Below are 24,494 nucleotides of genomic sequence, written 5' to 3'. Positions count from 1 at the left end.
GTAGGCAACTTGGTCAGCACAGCCGATTAAGGATGAAGGGTCTGTTTCCATGCTGTATAGCTAATGAAGCAAAGATGCATCAACAATGGTGCAAATTCTTAAAACTAATTTTAGACTGGAATATGAACTTAAGTGATGATCTTTCTGTTTTCCTTTTATAAAGGAAGAAAACTACTCGCAGAACTTCAATTAATTGTTCTACCATGTCTACAGCCACTTAGAGGCACTAGTTTGCAAACCATTGGGCACTAGCAACATGTCTACCTTTATATCCATTAGTGTTTCACCTTTAAATTATTCTCACCCATTTCAAACTGATCCACTTTTGTCATGTCTTCCACCATGAATACAAATGCAAACTATTGGCTTAAATTATCCACCACTTCTTCGTTTCCTGCTCTTAACTCCCTAGTGTCATTCTTTGGGAGTGACATTTACTTTCACTCCCCTCTTCATTTTTCCAGACACTCACAGAAACTCTTGCTTCCCCCCCCCCCCCCCCCCACTATTAATTGCCAGTCCAGACTCAATTTTCTACCAACACACATCAAAGTTCCTGGTGAACGCAGCAGGCCAGGCAGCATCTATAGGAAGAGGTACAGTCAATGTTTCCGGCCGAGACCCTTCGTCAGGACTAACTGAAAGAAGAGCTAGTAAGAGATTTGAAAGTGGGAGGGGGAGATCCAAAATGATAGAAGACAGGAGGGGGAATGGATGCAGCCAAGAGCTGGACAGTGGATTGGCAAAAGCGATATAAGGGGATCATGGGACAGGAGGCCTAGGGAAGAAGGGAGAGCCAAGAGGATGGGCAAGGGGTATAGTGAGAGGGACAGAGGGAGAAAAAGGATGTGTGTATAAATAAATAACGGATGGGGTACAAGGGGGAGGTGGGGCATTAGCAGAAGTTTGAGAAGTCAATGTTCATGCCATCAGGTTGGAGGCTACCCAGACGGAATATACGGTGTTGTTCCTCCAACCTGAGTCTTTTATGTGTGTTGCTTAAAATTCCAGCATCTGCAGATTTCCTCCTGTTTCAATTTTCTACCTTCAGGTTTTGAAATCCCTTACAGCTTGTTCCTGAAAAGTTTCTAAATCATCGAGTCCCTCTTTCTGATTGGGTTAAATTTCAGGTGAGCATTGGGACATTGCTGCTATGGTACCAGCCGCTGTTTGTTAATTGACCTTTGCTTTGGGCCATTTTCCCCAGCCATTTTAAACTTAATGCTTCCTTCATACCTTTATGATGTCTCAGAACACTGGTTTCAGACCAGATATATTCGTCCTCATGCTACTTCCAGAATTTTACCAATCTGTGATCACTATTCCCTATACACCCTTATTGTAAGGATTCTTGTAAATTCCACTTATTACATGAAAAACTAAAATAGCCTTGTCCCAGGTAACTTCCACAATGTTTGGCTTTAAGAATTTTATGATTAGTCAAATGTACACGCAGACTAACATCAGCCTTGATTAATAAGAATTCCTGCCTTTGATATTTCCCAATTTATGCTTTGTCCTCCAGCAAGACTTGAGTGCTACAGATCATACTCATTCATCTTTCCCAAGTTATTCATTTCCTCCAACCAAATCCAGGTCAATGCCCTGCACACGTCTCATTACTCATCACCACATGGATGCCTTCCTGGACTAAAATTGCCAACCCACTTTTCCTTTTTCCAATTCTGGAACATTCAATAACCTGTAATTTCAACTCCTCAAACAGAATCAAATGTCATAACATTTGTTATTGCTGTGTTTATTAGTTACCATTACTTAACTGCTCTACAAAACTTGAAAAACTGACTTCTTTGAACTTGTTCTTGCTTTTAAACATTTACAATCCACCTCAATACAAATGCTCCAGAGAAACAGAACTACCACAATACCTGTACTATCTGTGTCTTCTCTTTTGGAATTACTTTGACATTGGATAGTCTGTTCTCAAGAACTTCTTCAGTCTTCAGATTGCCTGCAGCACCAGGCAAAGGAGGAAAGTTGGACAATCCTAGTTCAAAGTTGGGTGATGGCGGCTTTGGTGGAGGAGGGGACTGTGTCTGGGATCTCTGCCAAAATAAAATTTAGTTATAATAAGCACTTGTCCCCAAAATAACAGGAATTAAAACTGGTTCTGATATAAACTGCTCAAGAAAGGAAGCCACTAAGACTTAAAATCAGTTCAAGAAAAAAAAACATTGTACATGTTCAAATTGCGAACAATACCCAATTACTTGTCACGAATTTTTCAAAAAGCACTTAGGAGTGACCTGATAAAGCTATACAAATAAATTACGGCTATAGATACGATATATAGTATACTATCGTAATACTATTAAAAAACTACAAGACATTGCATTGGGTCACAGAAATTCAGAGGCTGAGGAAGACCCTTTTCACCCAGACGGTGGTTATAATCTGGAACATCTTTCAGAGCCCGAGTGGTGGCTGCAAGTACCCTCAATGTTTTAGTATCTAAGGCAGTATGTGTAATAAAGTCAGAAAAGGTGATAGACCAAATGTGGTAAATAGGATTAGATGTATTTGATGGCCAACACAGACATGTGTTGCTTTTATGTGTAACTGAGCAAAATACCTAAAATTTTACAAAACAATGTCACCAGATCTGACCGAATGCAAATCGCACTAAGGGACTAATAGTCATTTTGCATCAACTTCTGGAGATAGGCTACGATACGCAAGTTATGTTCCGCCTTGGAAATACAAGTGCAGTAACTGCTACTAATAGGAAATGGACACCAATTTAAACTGTGCAAGTTCTCACAATAAACTGACCAGATCATCTGCTTCCTAGTGTTTCACTGAGAAATAATGTTAAAAGTTCAATTAAACAGTAGCTCAAAAATCAGTGCATAATCCTCCTCCTTGCAGCATTATATTTAAACAAATATCGCTATGGTGATCGTACGTTCTACTATCGATGATTTTGTGACAATAAAGTATAAGTATCTTAGATCCTCCAGAAATCCACTACTACTTTTCTGTCCAAAGCAACAGACAGGTTGAAACCAGAAAGGAACCCAACACACAAAATGCCGGATGAACTCAGCAGGCCAGGCAGCATCTATGGAAGAGTCAACAGTCAACATTCAGGCTGAAACCCTTCATCAGGAACTCAAGTGTTACTGATATATTTAGCCATCCTTCTCAAATAAGGTTTCAACAAAATACTAAAGAATTTTATTTTATTTTATTTTATTTTATTTTTTTTTTAAAAAGTTTGTGAATTTGCCATGGGCAAAAATGTAATTATTCTACATTTTGCATTTTTGAAATTCTCCATGCCCCCCCCCCAAAAAAGTGGGTATGCTGTAAAGTTATTGATTTTGGTTTCACTTTTCTTCCTTCTGATGACTGACTACCAAACCTCTGCTCTATCTCATTCCATGGTGAAACTATTCAGTAAATGTGCTGCATATTTTGTTTTGCTTACTTTGTTTTACTTAGCAAAAAGATTTCACAATTTCATTCTCAATGCTTCATTTCACTTATTTGAAAGATGTTATTTATCTCATACAACCATAAAGTGCTTCTGGTTTAACAGCAATTTCCATTAATCAAGGAAGAGTTACAATCATAGAACACTTTGTCAGGGTCTGGGGGCTCATCCACCCTAATTTGACTCAAGACAACAAATATCACATCTTCTGTAATTTGTATATAGTCCATGAACTCCCAGCTGCTTTGCGTCATTTCTATAGAACATTTCCATCTCCTGAGTACAGACGCAAAACATCCATATGATCACTTCCATCTCTATGCATAGATGACCACTCTGATTTCCAGAGGACCAATTTTGTCCCTTGCTATCCTGTTGCTCTATCTATAGAAGCCCTTAGGATTCTTCTTCATCTTGTCTGCTAAAGGAAACTCATGCTTTCTTTTAACCCGCCTGCACTTCGATACTCAAGTATCTACCTCACTTCCTTCCTCCTGCATATACCAGCTATGTGCCTTTTTTTTCCCTCAACCAGGGCCTCCCTAAACTTGTTATTGTGTCAGGAACATGCAAAACTCTGTACTCCCAAAATTTCATTTTTGAAGTCCTTCTACTTACTAAGAACTCTTTTGCCAGAAAGCAATTTGTCTCAATTCATACTTGTCAGACCCTTTCTGACACCATCACAATTGGCCTTTCTCCAATTTAGAATCTCAACCGAAGGACCAGACCTACCCTTCTCCATGATGATCCTGAAAATAATGGCATTATGATTCAGTTTGGCACCAAGTGCTAGACAGTGTGGGAGCATCCCCATGTATTTTGCGGTAGTTCAGGATGTCATTTTGTCACTTTCAGACATGGACAATAATGTCCTACAACAGGGAAAAAACCCAAGCCTGGTAAAACTATCTGAATTTTATTTAACTTATTCCTACAAACCCTGAAGAATCACAATACATTGGGAGAACCAATGAGGTTAAAGTAGTTGCAAGACCGAGAATAAAAGCAAATGTACATTGAGGATAATTCCTTAACTGGTCATGCCCAGTATCTAGCCTCAAGGAAAAAGATTGATTGGGCTTCTGATACCCCTCAGAGACAACAGTTGTTATAGGGCTTCAGTTTTTTCTTCCTTGTATAGAGAGAAGGTTTTTAAGCAAAAAAAAATTCATTTAAAGATGTGACTGTGTTATTCATCCTCAATGCAGGAGCCAGCTACTTGGCTCACACAGATCTCATTTCTCTGCAACACATTTTACCTTTGATTCCTTTCGCTATTTCCTGCACTGAGCCAATTAATTTGCATGTTTTAGATCAGAGGAAACACATGAAGAAATAAGTAACATCCAAGATGGAATCCACATCCTTGGAAATAGACAGCAGTGCAGATGACTCATGAAAACACAGCAATAATTTAAACATGCTTCTAACTGCTAGTACATGTTATTTCTTACAACATGGAGTAAGTATGAGACTTTGGTTCAGCCTAGCCAAGTACTGCACAAAACAAGGATTGAATGGCTTATATTACAGGTTTGTCATCCTTTAAGGTTAAAGTACAATACAGGTGGCCCCCGTTTTCTGAACATTCGCTTTACGACACCTCGCTGTACAAAAGACCTACATTAGTTACCTGTTTTCGCTAACTGGTGTTTTCACTGTTACGAAAAAAGGCAACGTGCTAAAAAAGGCAGCTTGTGAAAAAAAGGCAGCATGCGCCCGAACAGCCAAGCTCCTCCCCCGGAACTGCATTCTAGCTGCCAATGCTTAAACACGTGCTTTATCTCGATTTATTTTGTGCAACCATTAGCAAGATGAGTTCTAAGGTATCCGAAATGCCTAAAACAGCTTGTAAGGGTGTTACACTTAGTGAAAAACTAGACATAATTAAGCGTTTTGATCGTAGTGAACGAAGTAAGGACATTGTCCGCATGTTGAACTTGTCCCCTATTCGCACTATTTATACGCAGAGAGAAAGAATTGTGAAAGCTGCCGATGTTACTGTTGGTTCTGCTTGTAGCAAAGTGGTCTCTCTTAGTCGGCATCCAATAATGGATAAAATGGGTAGTCTATTGCTTGAATGGATTGATGGGTGTACAAAGCTTGGTGTTCTGTTAAATTTTCTTATACTTAAGGAGAAATCAGTCAGTCTTTTTAATAAGCTGAAACAGAAAGCACTGGGCAATGGTGATGAAAGTGTTGCGAAAGTGGAATTTAAAGGTAGTCATCGGTGGTTTGATCAGTTTCTGAGGCGAGGGCAGCTTCATAGTTTAAGCAGTGGTGGTCCCCAACCTCCGGGCCGCAGACCGATACAGTACATTGCTGCGAAGAACGCAGGAGTGCAGCGGTAGTCGGGATGCACCCAGCACATCTTTAGAAAAAAACCAAAATAACCAAGTCAGTTAATTAGGTGCCACCCGGCACATAAATGTTGGCCCAGATCAGAGATGATTGCCAATTGCATCAGGTGGTTATTCGTACAAGTGTTCAACTGTGACGAAGCTGCAATTTATTGGAGTCTTCCTGATTCCGGTAAGTGAAACTACACTGTACATAAATTATTTCTACTTTATATAGGCCGTGTTATTTGGTATGATTTGGCAGCTTCATAGCTTAAAGGTTACCGGAGAGAGTGTTTCTGCCAAGAGCGCTTCTGCAAGATTTTCACTGCACTAGACAGTGCTGCAGAAAAGTATTTCTACTTTATATAGGCTGTGTATTTATCATATAATTCTTGCTTTTACTATATGTTACTGTTATTTTAGGTGTGTTATTTGGCATGAATGTTTGAATTACCGGGTTATTTTTTGGGTCTGGGAACACTCAAAAAATTTCCCCTTATTAATAAATGGTAATTGCTTATTCACTTTACGACATTCCGGCTTACGAACCGTTTCATAGGAACGCTCTACCTTCAGATAGCGGGGGAAACCTGTATTCTATAATTAAAATTGTCCAGATTCCCATCAGAATATCTTGAGAAATGCACAGGAAGTGAGACAGCTTTATCTTAAGTTTGTTGTGCATTTACCTCTAGTACCTGGAATTAAATTATCAAGATGAAGTGCAAATTTGATTCATCTGGATTCAGTATCATTTGGATGGTCAATAACAGGTACAGCTAAGTTCACAGTATGGTCTTCCACAGGATGTAACTTTGTCAAAATCTGGATAATTCAGTTAACATTCAGTCTACATTCAATGTTACCAGAAGAGCTGATAACTGATCATTGATATCAAACCAAATTAAAGAATTGTTAAGCACTTGAGGGAATAAGGGCCATTAAACTACCCAACATATCCAATTTTAAAATAATTTGTAACAAAAAATTGTCATAGAAGTAAATGGCAACCTAGTTACAAGATTCTATGATTTTTTTCATGTGCTGTCATCCGAGAATCTCATTATGTGTAATGACATGATAATACAATATCCTAGATTGATTTAATAAAAAATGCACTTATGAACTTTAATCAAACCTTACAAAGGAAAAGTGGAAGATTAAGTACTATAAATGTGTAAGGACTGGTATCCAAGTCAAAGAACAATGAACAGCAGGTGCTGTAATTACATTATGAAATAGGACAACAAAATCAAGGCTGAATAGGACAGGCAAGTTACATGTGTGGCTATAAAAGACTAGCTAGGCTGAGAGTACAAGGAATGTTCAGTTAACAAAACTGAGTCACCAAGGTGAAACAGAAAGACCAAATTCCCTCAGCAGAGTGTAAATAATAAGATGTTTTATAAGCAATGTGAAAAAGTGAAAATTGGGCAAATTATGATTTTTAGGAGACATGGGCAAGGTTGTATCGACCATCTGGACAGTGGAATTAAAACTCTCTCCTTGGCTAACACAAGGAGGACGGTCATAGTCTTTCCCCCCAGCATTCAACACTACAGGGCACAAACAAAAGGGAGGAAGCGATTAAGACACCTGGGAGCTAACTAGTCACCTGCCAGAGAACATGGTCAAGGCAGGTACAATAGCAGTTAAACATTTGAGAAGGCATATGGAGGGGAGGTGATTACAGGGTTATGGGCTGAACGCAGATAAGTGGGACTAGACAAGGATGCTGTGGTCGGCATGAAACAGATGAAACATTGTATTGCTATGGACATTTGAAAAACAGGCTGCAATGCTTGTGTCGTATGTGTCTGATATTGAAACAACTGTTTAAAGTACAAGAATTTGAGAATACAATGTCAAAAAAATTGCACCAATAAATGGGGGCATAAAAGAACCATGGCTTACCTTGACAGCAGAATATTTAAAATCAGGGGCAACCTTATTCAAGTTAGCAAATGGCACACAAGATTAATGTAAGGATACCCATGCACCAAAAAATGTTCAGGAGGGGCATGCTGAAACGCGATTTTAAAAAGCAACAAAATGCAAAGTTAAAGCAGCATACATACTTTGAGAGGAGGCATAAAAGGAATTAGGTGAGTTGAGTTGTGCTGCAACAACCTCACTATCAGCAAGACCAAGGATTGATTGTGGACTTCACAAAGGGAAAGTCAGAACACCCAGCAGTTCTCATGAGGTCAGCAGTGGAAAGGGTGAGCAGCTTCAACCTCCTGGGCCCAACCCATTGATAGAATTGTGAAGAAAGCATGCTAATACATTTGCTTCAGAGGAGTTTGAAGATATTTGCTATGTCACCAGAGATACTTGCGAATTCCTAGAGATGTACAGTGTAGAGGATTCTGAACAGTTGCATCACATCTTGTATGGAGCGTCCGATGCACAGTCACAGGAAGCTTCGAAGAATCATAGACTCGACCAGTTCCATTGTGGTTATATCCCTTCCTGACACAGGAAGACTTCTAAGAGGGAGCAGCATCCAGACATTCCGGGTCAGGCCCCGATTCCCACTATCACCACTGGGGAGATGGTACAAGAGCCTGAAGACCCAGACTCAACATTATAGGAAAAGCCTCTTTCCCTTTGCCATCAAGATTCCAGAACAGTCCATGAACTCATGAACACCTCATTATTCATCTTTTGCAATATTTAGTTTTATAACTTATAGCAATTTTCCCCAAGTCTTGTATTTTCTGTAAAACTTCATGACATACATTAGGGTAATAAGCCCAATTCTGATTTTCCTTGCAGAGATTTTGCTAGTGAAGGTGAGAATGTATCAGAGTAAGTTGTGTGGGGTGAAAAAAGCACCTACGTGATGCTCTCATATTTTCAGCTATTAGCTGAAAATGAACTGGATAATGTCTCAATTAGCATTACAGTCCTCTCCCACAATGTTTTGAAATAAGGAATGTGCTGAGTAGAATGATGTCACTTTATCAACAGATTAGATTATGCTGCTCTTTAGTAGCATATTGTGAAATATTCAGATGTCCTTCACAATTGAGTCATCAGCCAATTGGAAATGTGCATGAAAACACGTAGCAAAGAGGTAACCAAATGCTTTAGCAAAGGCTTTATTTTAAAGATGTTAAAGATATGGAGATAATGAAGTTTAAACAGAGGGTCACGAGTTTAGAGCTTAACCAGCTGCAGGCAAGGCTACAAGCAACAAGGCAAAAGGAAATAGGGTGCAGAGAATCAAGTGGTTCTTCCACTATCATCCTTTGCTATCACATCTGAAATCCTGTCTGCCCTCTACTCTGGACCCCCATCAATTTGCCTATCGCACCAACAGGTCAACAGAGGATGCCATCTCCACGACACTTCACTCTGCCCTGACCCACCTGGACAGCCCCAACTCTTACGTCAGAATGCTGTTCATTGACTTTAGTTCAGCATTCAATACTGTGATCACCTCCAAGCTGATCACCAAACTTCGCTAGCTTGGTATCAGTGTATCACTCTGCAATTGGACCTTGGACTTTCTAACAGACCCCAATCAGTTAAGTTAGACAACTTCTCCTCCTCCACTCTCACCCTGAACACCGGCGTGCCTCAAGGCTGTGTGCTGAGCCCTCTTCTGTACTCCCTTTTCACCTATGACTGCGTTCCTGTACGTGGTTCTAACTCCATAATCAAGTTCACAGATGACACCACAGTGGTTGGCCTGATCAGAGGGGATGATGAGACGGCCTACAGGGACGAGGTCCAGCACCTGGCTGCGTGGTGTGCCGACATCAATCTGGCCCTTAACACCCAGAAGAGCAAGGAGATCATTGTGGACTTCAGGCATGCCAGGAGTCACACTCACATCCCCATCTACATCAACGGAACTGCAGTGGAGTGTGTATCAAGCTTCAAATTCCTTGGGTGTCTACATTTCCAAGGATCTCACCTGGTCCCTTAACTCCTTCTTCCTGATCAAAAAGGAGCAACAGCGCCTTTATTTCCTGCGGAGCATCAAGAAAGCTCACCTCTGTCCCAGGATACTGATGGACTTTTACTGCTGTACCATTGAGAGCATACTCACCAACTGCATCTCAGTGTGGGATGGTAATTGGCCCATATCGGACCGCAAAGCAATCCAGCGTGTAGTGAAAACTGCCCAGCCGATTATCGGCACCCAATTGCCAACCTTTGAGAACATCTACCATAAACGCTGCCTGGGCAGGGCGAAAAGCATTATCAGGGATGCATCTCACCCTAACCATGGACTTTTTACTCTCCTCCCATCCGGTAGGCGCTACAGGAGCCTCCACTCCCGCACCACAGGCACAGGAAGAGCTTCTTCCCTGACGCTGTGACCCTGCTAAACCTCTCATCACAGCACTAAGCAGTATTGCATCCGTATTGTACTGTCTCAGTACTTCTATATTTGTGTGCTGTAGCACTTTTTATTCGCAGTTATTTTGTAAATAACACTATTCTTTGCATTTCTGGTCAGATGCCAAATGCATTTCATTGGCTTTGTATCTGTACTCGGCACAATGACAATAAAGTTGAATCTAATCTATCAAGGCAGTATTGGTTAAATGCCCAAATATATTAACATGTTTGACCCCATATGGTTAACCCAACATATTCAAATTGTACGAAAAACCATCAGACATCCATGTAAGCTTGCCCACTTCACTCCTACCTGGTCAGCCCCTTGTTACAGGCTTTCTTCAATGGCTGATTGCATGTTATGGCAACCATAAATAGTAAGAGGTGCAGCCAGATGTGAACATACCAACAGCGAGAGCTTCAGAGGGAAAGCTGGACACCTGATTGTCCAAATGTACACACCAAATAAACATGTAGGGTTTACTCTCATTGGGCCAAAGTCAATTTGAAGGAAGCAGTTAATTGCAAGGAGCTTGTCCATGTGACAACACAACTTGCATGAGACCAGTTTCAAATATTCCATATTTAGCATGATTGGATCACACAAGCTATTTATGGTGAATTTCTAGCATGGCAAATTGCAGAGAACATTATATTAATGCTCTCATATCATTTCCACTCCTCTTAGCTTCAACATGTCAGATAGGATAGACAAGTTACACAAGACGAAATTCCAGCTGGCACAAACAAGCATCCTGTCTAACCAACTATGGCAATCAAAAAACTTCAAATACTAAAAAAAATACCGTGAACTTGTCTTCTCTTTTCTTCCTGTATCCATATGAATTCTTCCTGAAAAAAAATTCCATAAAATCTTAATTATTCAGACAAAAATATTGGTTTCCTCATGCTAATTCATAACAGTCTACCTTTAATGCTTGCTTTGTTTAACAATGCCTATCAGTTGAGACACTGCTACAAAGAATTGTTTTAAAATTCAAGCAATGTTTAAATTCAAACATCTGTGATCCCTACTTGGCTATGAATGCAAATTGCAATGTGCGTGGAGCATAATCATTATTAGCTGCTAATTACAGGGTAAAAATGAAAAAGGACAAGGTGGTAACATAGGCTGACCTGGAGGATGTTCAGCATTCCTGGTTAAGGAATATCTATATTTTTTTGTCTGACTAACACACGTTTGAAACAAAAAAAAGGGGTCAATTTGATAGTTATGCTTCCTTACTTTGGTTAATCAAACTCACCTTCCTCGACCCATGCTGGGTGATGAATCAGCATTGATTTGTTCCGCTGACCTGGCAATTCCAAAATCTCTCTTATTATAAGCTGCATTGCTATGGATCCGTGTCCTATTAGGCCCAGCCGGTCGCATCTGAGGACTTCGTACACCATTCAATAGACGATCCGTCGAAAAATTAAATATCGTTGGGCTCTCTAATAGTCCTGGTCCACGATCTGTGCTCGGCAATGTGGGGCGGAGATGAGATTTGCTGTGGTTCCTGATCACAAATTCAATGTATGGTGATTTGTTAGAATATGTGATCTTACTGGTTTTCAGACCACATAACGAAAGGCAGAATATTTAATAACTAATCATTCTTCTACAGTGATAGTACAACTGTGGGTCTTACAACACTGGATGACCAGGAGGATTCATCACAGAAAACTTCATCTTTGGGGATCAATGGAGATGGTCAATGGTTCACTTCCATGCTCCTACATATGTCCTGGCTATTATTCCATCGCCAACCATTCCAAACACAAACCTATCATGGACATGATTGGCAATAGGATGATCAAAGCCAAATCTTTTGCATTATATACTGCCAGAAACAGGCTGAAAAAGCACCTGGCATATAGGAATACTCTCAATTAAACAAATTTGCAATCAGCTAAAGAGACTTGAATGCTAAACTCCAAAGAAATTCAACTGCCTTCAAAAATTCAACCCCTTCCTGCAGTGGAATACAAGCAATCAAAACCTTCAACTGAATCATAGTAATCTGCAACCTTTGCACATGTAAAATAATTAAGTACAGTATTATGGGCTCATGGACAGCCCATCCAAGGTGGGGTATTTGGTAGGTGACAACAATCTATCCAAGGTGTGGCACTGTCTGGTTGATCTGAAACCCTAAATCAGAATATGTAATTATGCAAACTGAACTTACACAGTTGTAAAAATTCTGGATAATAAAAGGCAGAATTCTTCCACTCGAAGAACCCATGAAGATACAACAGATCAAGAAAATTGTCGTAATTAGTTTTCTTTGGGTTTTAAAAATCACTGCAGATTTGGCATGCGCATTTAAGTGCATATTATTTAAAAAGCAATACATTTATTATATATGCCAGCTCAGGCCATCCCTGTAGGTCAAATAGCTGGTGCACCCAGTTGAACTTCCAATAGTCCAAATGCATCTTTGTCTGTCATTCCAACTTGCTTCTCTGGGGTCACTTAATTTCCAGCCCATATGATAACTGCTGAAAGGAGATGCATTCATTCTCTTTCAGAATGATTATCTGTAGACTAAAGCAGTTCCTGCTCAGGTTACACCTCTAAATTATATTACCAATTGTCTCTTAATTTTTCAGCTGGGACAGGAGAGTCGGCTTTGCTTCGAGAGGATCATTTGCTACCATATTTGTCATACCTGCAAACATCCTAATACTTCAAAACATGTTTAATAGCTCCATGCCTCAATATTTGCACAGTAGGTTAATAGATCTACTTGAAACTACTTGGCCTCCTTTCATTTGCAGGGCCTAATACAACTAAAAGAACAGATTAAGACTCCTAAACACAACTTGACAGCCAATAATTCAGCCACATGACATATCTGGATGTTACAGTGCCTATAAAAATTATCACCCTCCTTAGAAGTTTTCATGTTTTGTTTTACAACATTGAATAACAGTGGATTTAATTTGGCTTTTTTGACACTGATCAACAGAAAAGACTCTTTCATGTCAAAGTGAAACTAATTTCTACAAATTGCTCTAAGTTTATTACAATTATTAAACAAAATAATTGACTGCACAATTGCTCACCCCTTCAAGTCAGTATTTAGTAGTTGCACCTTTGGCAGCAATTACAGCCTTGAGTTTCTGTGAATAGGTCTCTATAACAGTTTTGTGCATCTGGACACGAATGTTTCCCTACTCTTAACAGAATTGCTTAAGCTCTGTCAGATTGCATGGGGATCGTGAATGAACACCCCTTTTCAAGTACAGCCACAAATTCTCAATTGGATTGAGGTCTGAACTCTGACTTGGCCAATCCAGGACATGAACTGTTTTTAAGCCATTCCTGCGTAGCTTTGGCTTTATGCTTGGGGCCATTGTCTGACTTCTCTGAAGTCACAGTTCTCTTACAGACTGTATCAGGTTTTCCCTCAGAATTTCCCTATATTTTGCTGCATTCATTTTACCCTCTACCTTCACAAGCCTTCCAGGGCCTGCTGCAGTGAAGCATCCCCACAGTACCATGCTTCATGTTAGGGATGGTGTGCTTTTGATATACAGGGTTTGGCTTATGCCAAACACAGCATTTAGTCTGATAACCAAAAAGCTCAATTTTGGTTTCATCAGACCATAGAACCTTCTTCCAGCTGACTTCAGAGTCTCCCACGTGCCTTCTGGCAAACTCTGGCCGAAATTTCATGCAAGTTCCCCCACCCCACCGCCCCCAATAGTGGTTTTCTCTTTACCACCCTCCTGTAAAGCTCAGACTGGTGAAGCAACAGTTGTGTGCGCAGTCTCTCTCATCTCAGCCACTGAAGCTTGTAACTCCCCCAAAGTTGTCATAGGTCTCTTGGTGGCCTCCCTCACTGGTCCCTTTCTTGCATGGTTACTCAGTTTTTGAGGACAGCCTGCTCTGGGCAGATTTACAGCTGCACCATATTCTTTCCACTTCTTGATTGACTTTGCGCTCCAAGGGATATTCAGTGACTTGGAAAATTTCTTGTAGCCATCTCCTGACTTGTTCTTCAATCACCTTTGCGCAGAGTTACTTGGAGTTTTCCTTTGTCTTCATGGTGTAGTTATTGTCAGGATACTGACTCACTAGCAGATGGACCTTCCAGATACAGGTCTATGTTTACTATAATCAATTGAAACACCTTGACAGCACACAAGTAATCTCCATTTAACTAATAATAAGACTACAAGACCAGAAGATATAGGGATAGAATGAGGCCATCTGGCTCATTGACTCTTCTCTCCCAGTTCATCATGGCTGATCCAATTTTCCCCTCAATCCCAATCTCCTGCCTTCTCCCTTATCACTTCATACCATGTCCAACCAATGATCTATCAACCTCTGCCTTATACATACATATAGACTTGGCTTCTGGTGTGACTTCTAAAATCAACTGGCTGCACCAGTGATGATTTGGTGTGTCATATTAAAGGGGATGAATACTTATGCAATCATTTTGTGCTTTATATTTGTAATTATTTTAGATCACTTTGTAGAGATATTTTTTCACTTTGGAAAGAGTCTTTCTGTTAATCAGTGTCACAAAAGCTAAATTAAATCCACTGTGATTCAATGTTGAAAAACAATAAAACATGAAAACTTGTGGGGCAGGCGAATTGTATAGGTACTATAAAATTACTACTTTCCACAGTTTGGCTTGTCATATAAAAATATTGTTGCACCATCTAATACCCAAGATCTTGTATTCAACTTTTGACATCAAGTCAAAAATATCAGGTCAAACAATGTGCGAGCCTATGAATGATATTAGTGTATTACAGGAAAACTGAACCAGAAACCTCCAGGAGTTCAGGATAGGATCTGAAGCGATCACAATTTCAAATAATTAAATCATTAAAGGACAAAATGCACTGGGAGCCGTGTAGCCATAATGAGCATTTTACACGCACATTACTTTTATCAAAATACAAATACAGTGGTCACTATTTTTTTTTGTTCAAATACCAACTTAAGATTCCAAATTAAAAACTAGGAGTGGAATATATGAAACCATGAAGAAAATAAAGCTTCAAATGGGGAAAATTCCAGAAATGACAGCAACACTTTGAAATGGTTACTGATTTCGTAGAATGGAACTTTACACTTCACAAATTTTGAAAGCAAGCACTCTGTTCAAAATACTTTTGTTTTAAGTTTAAGTTTTGCTTTAAATTTGTAATGAGTTTGGATGTAACTGTAGAGTTCTCCCTAAGATTGTGTGGATTTCCTCCAGGTACTCCTGCTTCCTCCAACAGTCCAAAGACATACTGGATGGTAAGTTAATTGGTCATTGTAAAGTTCTCCTGTGATTAGGCTAGGGTTGCTGGCTGGTGCAGCTCAAAGAGCAGAAAGGGCCTATTCTGCACTGTATCTCAATAAAGTAATCGCTGTGAACAAATTGCATTTTCTTGTACATTAAAAATGCTGCAGGGCATACCCTTTCTCTTCCAAGTGTGTTTAAATCTAGGGAAACACAAGGAGTGTGAGAAGAATAAAATAGTTTTAGTGTAACTGGTACTTGATTAGTGCAGACTCACTAATTAAGACACTTTTTCCCCTGCTGTGTGATGTACAATACCTTAATATTGACAACAGAGAACGTGCAGAAGCAGAGATCATCGTGCAAGTAGTAAAATCTTGCATGAATGGGAGATAGTTTTCATGTGAGTAAGCCAGAGCAGCCACAAGTAAAATTCTTTTCCTAGCTGGGAAGATGCAAAAAAAAAAAAAAAAAAAAAAAAGGTGCCATACACATCAGTGCTGGACCTCAATTTTTCACAAGTTATATTAATTAGGTTCATGTCATAAAGTTCAAACAACCGCAGAGGTGATTTAAGATATTGCTGGGATAAGGGATTGAGTTAAGAGATTGAGCAGTCTGGGCTGTCTTCATTGGAGTGCAGGAGAATGAAAGGCAATCTTAAGCAAGTGTATATAATCATGTAGGGACATTGCCTCAAAGCAGTCTTTTCCCCTGGGTTTGGAAATCAATAAAGAGAGGAACTTAGAAAGGGCAACCTTCTTCCACCCAGGGAATGGTTAGTCTATGGAATGAGCTGCGGAGAAAATGGTTGAAGCAGGTAACTAACAAAATCAAATTAAGTACTTGGACAGATATACGATAGCAAATATTTGAGTACGAGTCAAACATGGGCAAATGGGACTAGCTTAGTTAGGGATCTTTGCCAGCATGCACCAGATGGGCTAAAGGGACTGTTTTGTGCTTAAAACGACGATGATTCTAAAGACTGGTAAATTTGCTGTTGAAACAAAAGTAACAAGGAACAAGATTTGTGAAGAGTACTGCAAAGATCTGACAAATTGAGAATGATATGGTAAAGTCCTAGCTTTATTCACTTTGGCAGTAATATAACATTTTCTGAATGCTCAGACTGCAAAGCAAGATGATTAGATGGATTGCGGGGGGGGGGGGGCTTTAGAGCATGATCAAAAGCTGAGCATGTTGGCAATAATTACAACATCCAGAATAATACTGATTATTGCTGGGGGGAACTGCAGGCTCTATTAGAGATGTTGTATGTCATTTACATAACTGGGCAAGACCACATCTGTGCAAATTATTGGTGACCTTATTTAAGGACGAATGTTAAACCACTGAAGACAGGAAAAGACAGAATGACTTACAAGGTAGGACAGGTTTGGTTTGTATTTCCTGGACTTTAGAAGTTTGACTGAAACAAAATTATGAATCTTGTCAGGGTGTGTATTGACAGACTGCTTCCTTGTGGGAAAATCTACAACTGGAAGACATAATTTAAAATAGAGTGCATCTCATTTAAGACAGCCAAGGCAAAATTTTGTTGGAATTGTCTTTCTCCATAGGAGTGGAACCAGAGTCTTCAAATAAATGACAGAGGAATTTAGATATGCAAGGGAGTGAAAGGTAACAATTAGATTAGCCACATCTTGTTAAAAGGCAGAGCAGGCTTGAGGGGTGAAGTATTCTACCCATGCTCCCAATTCAAATATATTGCTTTTATATATTAAAAAAAGATTGATGTAACCTTGCATATCCAAAATGACTGGGGAATAAAGTTGGCAAAAGGCAAGCAGCACTAGTTTCTCTCCATTTTGCTTTTGCCCCAGACAACCCACTTTCCATCTGCAGTTCTCGATATCACTACCAAGCTTTTACCAGCACATCTATTTCTATCACATGCTATACTTATCTTAATTTTGCATTTTGAAGGAAAAAATTTTTTTTAAATCTTACCTGTTTCTAGGGTTATATTGTCTGAGTGAGGTCAAAGGGGCTGTAGCAGTTTTGAAGTTTGGGGCTGCAGTAAATCCATTTATGAAGCCAGCATTTGGGAATGGAGACACCTATCGAACAAGTTGAAGACATTTAGTAAATTCAATGCGCAGAATATTTGGAAAAGATAGCTCGGATGTAAAACACAAATATGGGATAAATAATCAGTAACTAAATTACAAACTTTTATTTTTCATTTTAAGAATCTCACTGGCTCTCCACTCAGTCTTGGTTCACCTGGACAATAGTAATAACTACGAGGCTGTTTATTGACTATAGCTCAGTGTTCAAAACAATTATATTGTCAGTTCTACTCAACAAGCTTCAAATCCAGGGCCTCTATACCTCCCTCTGCAACTGAATCCTTTACTTCCTCACCAGATCAGTCAATGCAGACAGGAAATAACATTTCCTCCTCGCTGACAATCCACACTGGTGCACCTCAGGCATGTGCGCTTTCCCAACGCTCTACTCTCTCTCTACACCCATGACTGTAACGTGGCACACTCAAACACCTTCTGTTAATTTGCCAAGGAAACTACTGGCAGAATTTCAGATGGTGACAAGGCGGTATACAGGAATGAAAGATCAGATGGTTGATGAGAGTCACAACATTATTAGGACCTCCATCACATGCCCTTTTCTCATTGCTACCATCAAGGTGGCGGTGCAGGAGCCTGGCAATACACACTTTACGTTTTAGGAACAGCTTCTTCCCCACTGCCAAATTTTTGAAAAGACAATGAACTAATGTATACTATCTCAATTTTTTTGCTCTTTTCTTGCACTAATTTAATTTGTGTATATCTCTTACTGTAATTTGTTAACTTTTTATAACGTACTGCTGCAACAAAACAATGTATTTCACGACATATGCCAATATTAAACCCGATTCTGAAAGTCCATTCAAAACACCAGCATTTTCAAAGGCAAATCTTTCTAACCCAATATTCTAGTCTTGGTTTAGTATTCATCATTAGCCTACAAAAAAACTGATTCCAGGAATGAACGGTTCTGGGCCTGTACTCACTGGAGTTTAGAAATATGAGGGGGGATCTCACTGAATCTACCAAATATTGAAAAGCTGAGACAGAGTGGATGTGGAGAGGATTTTTCCTATAGTGGGGGAGTCTAGAATTAGAGGCCACAGCCTCAATAGAGGGAAGCCCATTTAGAATAGAGCAAGGGGAAATTTCTTGGAAACAAAAACCTGTGGAATTTGTTGCCAAGGTGGTTGTGAGGGCCAAGTCAACAGGTACATTTAAAGCTAATGTTTGATGGGCTCTTGATTAGTCAGGGCATCAATGGATTTGGGGGTGGGGTGGGAATAAGGCAGGAGAATGGGGTTGAGAGGGGCAAGAAATCAAGACATGATAGAATGACAGAGCAGACTCAATGGGCTGAATGGCCTGATTCTGCCTGTGTATTATGGTCTAGCACAACCTTTCTCAAACTTTTTGCCCTGGAGGAACCCTTGAAATAATTTTCAAGTCTCAGGGAACCCCAGCATAAAAAAATTATTATATCTACAGCTCACTGTACATTAGTGTGATCAGCAATGTGAATATAATAATCATCCAAAAATAAGTGTCGATGCTCTTTTGAGTAGAGAGTGAATTTTTAGCCAACCTTTCTTGAAAAACTAGTTGAGCTCATCTTACCTTTCTTGAAAAAAAAACTCAAGGCAAACATAATAAACTTCTGTTAAGTAACTGGCTTTAGCCAAAATTGAACTTATTTTTTCTAAAGATAAGCTCCGTAGATTTAATTTAAATAAAGGTTGTTTAATACTTAATGCTATTTACAACAAAAATTTATTGACAATGGTGAATAATAAAGATACTAAAAACCACAAGTCAAAGCAATAGGAATGAAAAGATGGCTTAAGACAATTTTATACAAGACCGAAGAAACGTTTTCTTACTAAGTGACATGATCAGGCTCAAACCTGTGAAACCTGTGTCTTTTTTGCTGCACAAATGCTCAATTCTGTGTTGAATTTGACATAAGCATACATTGATTTCACCTTCAACTGAAATGAGACCATCTCTGTCCTTGCTCACACATGCAAGCTGAAAGCGGCAGCAAAATGCTCAGTGCTTTCCTTTGAATGGCAGGATAGTCTTACAGAAATCCAGAACTTGTCCAGGGGCAGGTCAGTTAATCTCACCTTGAGTGCATGATCAGACTGCATCTCAAAGTTCTTCCTCTTCTCTCAAAGAGAAGTCCTCAGGTTGAGCAGAAGATTCAGAGAAAGGGCCCCCTCACTCAGTCGTACACTCGACTGAACAGAAGGAAAATACTGTTCAGTTTTGTTCTGCTGTTCTTCCAGGTGTTTTTCAGTAAGGCTCAAGACTTTACGATCCTTTCTCAGTCTCAAGCCCAAGCAACAGTAGAAACATTTCAAGATTTTTTTGCAACATGATTTTTCTAAAGATTCAGTTTCCTTTCAAATCCACGAATTTTGCAGACTTGTTTAACTGGCTCACATGATGAAAAATGTCTCTAAGCAAGCTAGTTTCTGCCGCCATTCTTCATCTTCAAAGCACTCAGCAAAATCTGGCCTATTTCCCAGGAAGTACACCTTAGTGCTCAGACACACTGTTGAGAACTTTTCCTCTGCTATTCACTGGATTTCCGTATGTGGTAGGAGACTGGTGTGCTCTTTTACCCAGGTTTCCACAGTTGTGTTTTTTTATTAAACACTCTTGAGTGAACTGGTCTTTGTTAATAAAGGTAACCATTTTTGTAGCACCATCTGGAAAATCAGCACCTCTCTGTGAAGAAAGCAATGTGTTGTGACACTGTCAGGACTTTTTCCTCTTTTTTTTTTTGAAAACAAGAGAAACAAAACCTCTCATGGGACCAGCCATTGATGGGACACCATCAGTACAGATGCCAGCACAGTTCCTCCAAGACAGGCCTTTTGTTTCCAGACATGAAGACAAAACATTAAATGCATCTTGGCCTTTGCTTGTTCCGGGCAGCTCTTCACAACAGAAAAAATTTTGAATTTCACCATCATTTACAAATCTGACAAATGATACAACATGACATTAACTGGTGAAATCTGTTGACTCATCAACCTGGATAGAGTAGCTGTTTTTCAGTTTCACAGAAAACCCCTTCAGCATCATGTGACATGTCATCAATACGCCCACTTGCGTATCGTTTGAGAGTGGCTGCCTTTTCGCCTGAACAAAAACCACACAAAAGCCCATCCGCAAGCTACTATATGTGGACAACTGTGCTCTTCTCATGCACAGAGGACACGCTACAGGCTGCAGTCAAAGTTCGCCAAGGCTGCAAGGGCTTTCGGGTTAACAGTCAGACTGAAAAAAACAATGATCCTCCATCAGAAGAACCCACCTCGGATCACCATTGACGACCACCCTCTCGCCACAGTTGAGCAATTCACCTACCTGGGCAGTGTCATCTCCAATACTACAGTAGTAGGGGACGTCGACAACTGACTCGCCAGAGCTGGTAGTGCCTTTGGGCGCCTCTAGAAATGCTTGTGGAAGAACCACCAGCTGCATCCATCAACAAAAATTCAGATGTACAGGGTTGCTGTCATCACAACACTGCTACACGGCTCTGAAGCTTGGGTCTTGTAACACAAGCAAATCCAGCTGGCTCAAGTGCTTCCATCAGCACTGTCTCCGCTCCATCACAGGTATCAGCTGCCAGAATCCTGTCTCCAACAAGGTCCTGGAAAAGGCTCAGCTTCCAAGCACTGAAGCAGCTCTGCTGCTCAGGCCACGTACCTCACATAGGCAACTCCAGGTAACCAAAAGCACTACTCTATGGAGAACTTTCTCAGGGCAAGAGTGATCATGGTGCCCCGCACAAGATGTAAAGGCCAACTTAAGGAGCAGCTCCCTCAGGCAAACAGAGATCACAGAGTGGCAGCAGATGACTGGTGACAGAGACCGCTGGAGAACACTGATCCATGGAGCAGCCAAGAACTTTGAGGCATCCAGAAGAGCGACTGCTGAAGAGAAAAAGAGATGCGGGAAGGATCCTACTACCCAAGCACCTGTATCACAGCTGTTTTCGTGACCTTGCTGCTCCAGAATCGGCTTCTACAGTCACCAATGATCTTTCTGTCAATCCTGAGGACTCTTCTTTCCCCCTGAACTTTGCAAGTGAAGAACCAGCCATCATTATTGAGCACGAAACCTTTTCAATTTCTCCTACTGCATCTTGTCCTAGCATTTTACCCAGTATAATTTTACATGCTGGTATTATTAGGTCCTCATCAACTGTGTGAATTTTCCTTTTCTGGGCAAAAATTTCTGCTACTAAATAACTTGCTTCCCAGGACTTTTTACTGACTGACTTTATTACTGTTTGCTTTGAGATTCCAATGGCAGTTTAAAATAATCAGCACTTTTAGGCTATGATTTGTAGTTCAGTGTATTTTCAATTCTGCTGGAGCCATAAGGTATGTCTACTTTATTCAACCTCGAGATTGGTCTTCTTACAGGCTGCTACAAAACAACTCATTAAAAAGACGAGAGACTAAACACCCAATGTGCAGAGCAAAAAAAAACATGTTAACAATAAAAGCAAGCAAACAATATTCAGAACTGAATTTTTCCAAAAGCGAGTCCACAGTGTGATAGTTGCAAGCCATAGCCATTATTCAGTGCACAGACGAGTAAACCTTGCGGAGCAGTGAGCTAAAGTTCAGTGCAGTTGTAGAGCCACGGTTGAAGTGGCCCATCCCTCGCCTGTAGCCCCGACACAACCGACCTTTTCAATCTGGCCCAGCATTTAAATTGCTCAAACCTCAGGTCAATAGCTGCTCTTGGACATGGGTCCTGCCACTTCGATATGTTCTCAATTAGGCCCGTATCCAACTTTTCCAATTCAGCTCAATGCTTAAAATCAAGCCTTGAGTCTTTCCTCTCACTCAGGCCCAGGTCTGGGTCTTGCCACCTTGACCCTGTATCACCTACACTCCAAGATCAAACAGCCAAACACTAGCTCTTTACTCGCTCTCCGCCACCCTGATTCAGCCCGCACATAACACGCCGCAACTGACTTGCACCTTTGAGACTTCAGTTCCCACTGCAAAAATGTCAAGTTATACAGGTGGTTCAAAAGCTCAACTCCAACAGGCAAGTTATGGCCTAATGTCTGCAGTGATCACTCATCAGAAAAAGTGATTTACGTAATATTCAGTTGTTTTCTTCCTTTGCCAGCAGCAAGTAGTCGCTGAGCATCACTAGCGCCAAATTAAACCAGAAGTTAACTGCTCTAGGTGGCGCAAGATGGAGTGAGTTGAGTTGAAGCTTGCTCCTAAACTTTTCAATTTTTTACCACTCTTCTATTACTTACTTACACTAAAGCATATAATATTTTCATATGCTTGAAATTGAATCCTTATTTAGTGAAAATGGTGACAATGAATACCAGAGGACAAAAGACACTAGCCGAAAGCAGTGGAAAGGGGGAGTTTACCTTGGATGCAATATCGAAAATACTGGATATAAAAATCGACCAAAAAAATTTGAAACTAGAGGAGAAAATTTTCAAAATTACTGAATGAGAAAAAAAATAATCGAGCAGAGAGATTTGAAATTGAAAGAGAAAATTGATGCCATGGATTTGACATTAAGGATGATTAATAATGCAATGGAAACATTTAAACAGGAGACCAAGGAGTTACAGGGACGTATTTTTGAACTTCAGGAAGCGGACAAGAAGATAGAAGGCAGAGTCGAGACTTTGGAAAGGAAACTGTATTCGACTATTCAAGCACTGGAGCGACAGAAAATTAAGATGACTGATCTGGAAGGTCGAAGTCGCAGACAAAATATTAGAATAATTGGCCTGCCTGAAGATATTGAAAAAGGAGAAGACCCCACTGAATTTTTCTCTCAATTGCTGAAGCAGGTGTTTGGCTCGGAAATACTCTTGAACTTACCAATTTTGGATCGCGCGCATCGAGTTCCGAAAAAAACTGGCGTCGGATCTCAAGCCAAAGTGTATTATATTACGATTTCATTATGTACATATTAAGGAACAGTTAATTAGACTTGCCCACCAGAAAAGAATTATGGCTTATGGAAATCACAAATTTCGATTGGTAGAAAATTATAGTCCTGAAATAATACGCAAAGATCGGTGTTTAAATCAGTGATGAGTGATCTGTATCATGCTAAACTTAGACCTGCATTATTATTCCCTGCTCACCTCAGAATAATCTTATCTGATGGATCCCTCAAATGGTTCACTTCAGTCGAATAGGCTCAAAATTTCAGAGGATCAAAATGCAAGTTTGACAGTTTCGATAGACGGTTATGTGGATTAAAAACTTAAATCAAAACTTAAAACTTAAACTTTGACAGCTTAAATCAAAATGACAGTCTTCCATAGTTTAATGATAGATTTTATTTGCCTAGTGAATAAAGTCAATAGTTTGTTACAGTCTGACGGTTTCGAAGATTAAAAACTACCTTCGATAGTTTAAACTAAAATGGTAATTTGTTACAGTCTACAGTTTAATGGTAACTTTTTTTTCTACTTATGTTTTGGTAAAATGTGTATCCTGTTTCGAATTATAAGTATTTGCCATATTTTTAAGATAATTATTTGTCTTTTAAGATGGCTTTCTGAAATTTTTTTTTAAAAAGTTTAAAATAGCAGAGCGTCTGTTTCAGTATGCTCTACGTACTTGTTTTTACTTTGTTTAGTCTACTTGAGGGTGGTGTAAATTTAAAACATGGCAGTCCCCTACAGATTAAAGATCAACTTTGTTTATTCGTTATGTATTAACATACACTCGGTTTAAGTTCAAAAAAATTTAATTTATAAATCTAGACTTTTATCATTTGAATTTTGTTTTCCTCCTAGCTTTAGTAAAAGGTATATTCGGTTTTGAATTAAAGGTATCCATTATATCTTTATGATAAAGCCTTTTTTTTAATTGTTTTTTCCTCCCTTGTGACTATTTAAAATAACTGTTTGGCTTGAGTTCTAATGGACTGATTGCCCTTTTTTGAATTTGTGAAACACAAATAATCTCAATACTTTTTTTCTTTTTTTTTTTGA

General features: G+C 39.7%; 1 protein-coding gene across 2 annotated transcripts in view; it reads right to left on the bottom strand.

Moving 5' to 3' along the window:
• Positions 1–24,494, bottom strand: part of larp4b (La ribonucleoprotein 4B) — a 100,452-nt gene that overhangs the window by 14,672 nt on the left and 61,286 nt on the right. Inside the window, exons 11-14 of one of the 2 annotated variants that reach the window (XM_072254011.1) lie at positions 17,394–17,503; positions 11,424–11,678; positions 10,965–11,010; positions 1,890–2,066 (exon numbers count right to left, since the gene is read on the bottom strand). In XM_072254011.1, coding sequence (XP_072110112.1) covers positions 1,890–2,066; positions 10,965–11,010; positions 11,424–11,678; positions 17,394–17,503 — 588 coding nt within the window. The remainder of the gene's footprint in view (positions 1–1,889; positions 2,067–10,964; positions 11,011–11,423; positions 11,679–17,393; positions 17,504–24,494) is intronic. The other variant, XM_072254013.1, reaches the window with a different exon arrangement.

The sequence above is a fragment of the Mobula birostris genome, chromosome 3 (genome assembly GCF_030028105.1).
Source record: "Mobula birostris isolate sMobBir1 chromosome 3, sMobBir1.hap1, whole genome shotgun sequence".
Classification (NCBI taxonomy): domain Eukaryota; kingdom Metazoa; phylum Chordata; class Chondrichthyes; order Myliobatiformes; family Myliobatidae; genus Mobula; species Mobula birostris.
Note: the sequence above shows the minus strand (reverse complement) of the source record. Positions and strands in the feature narration are given on the sequence as shown.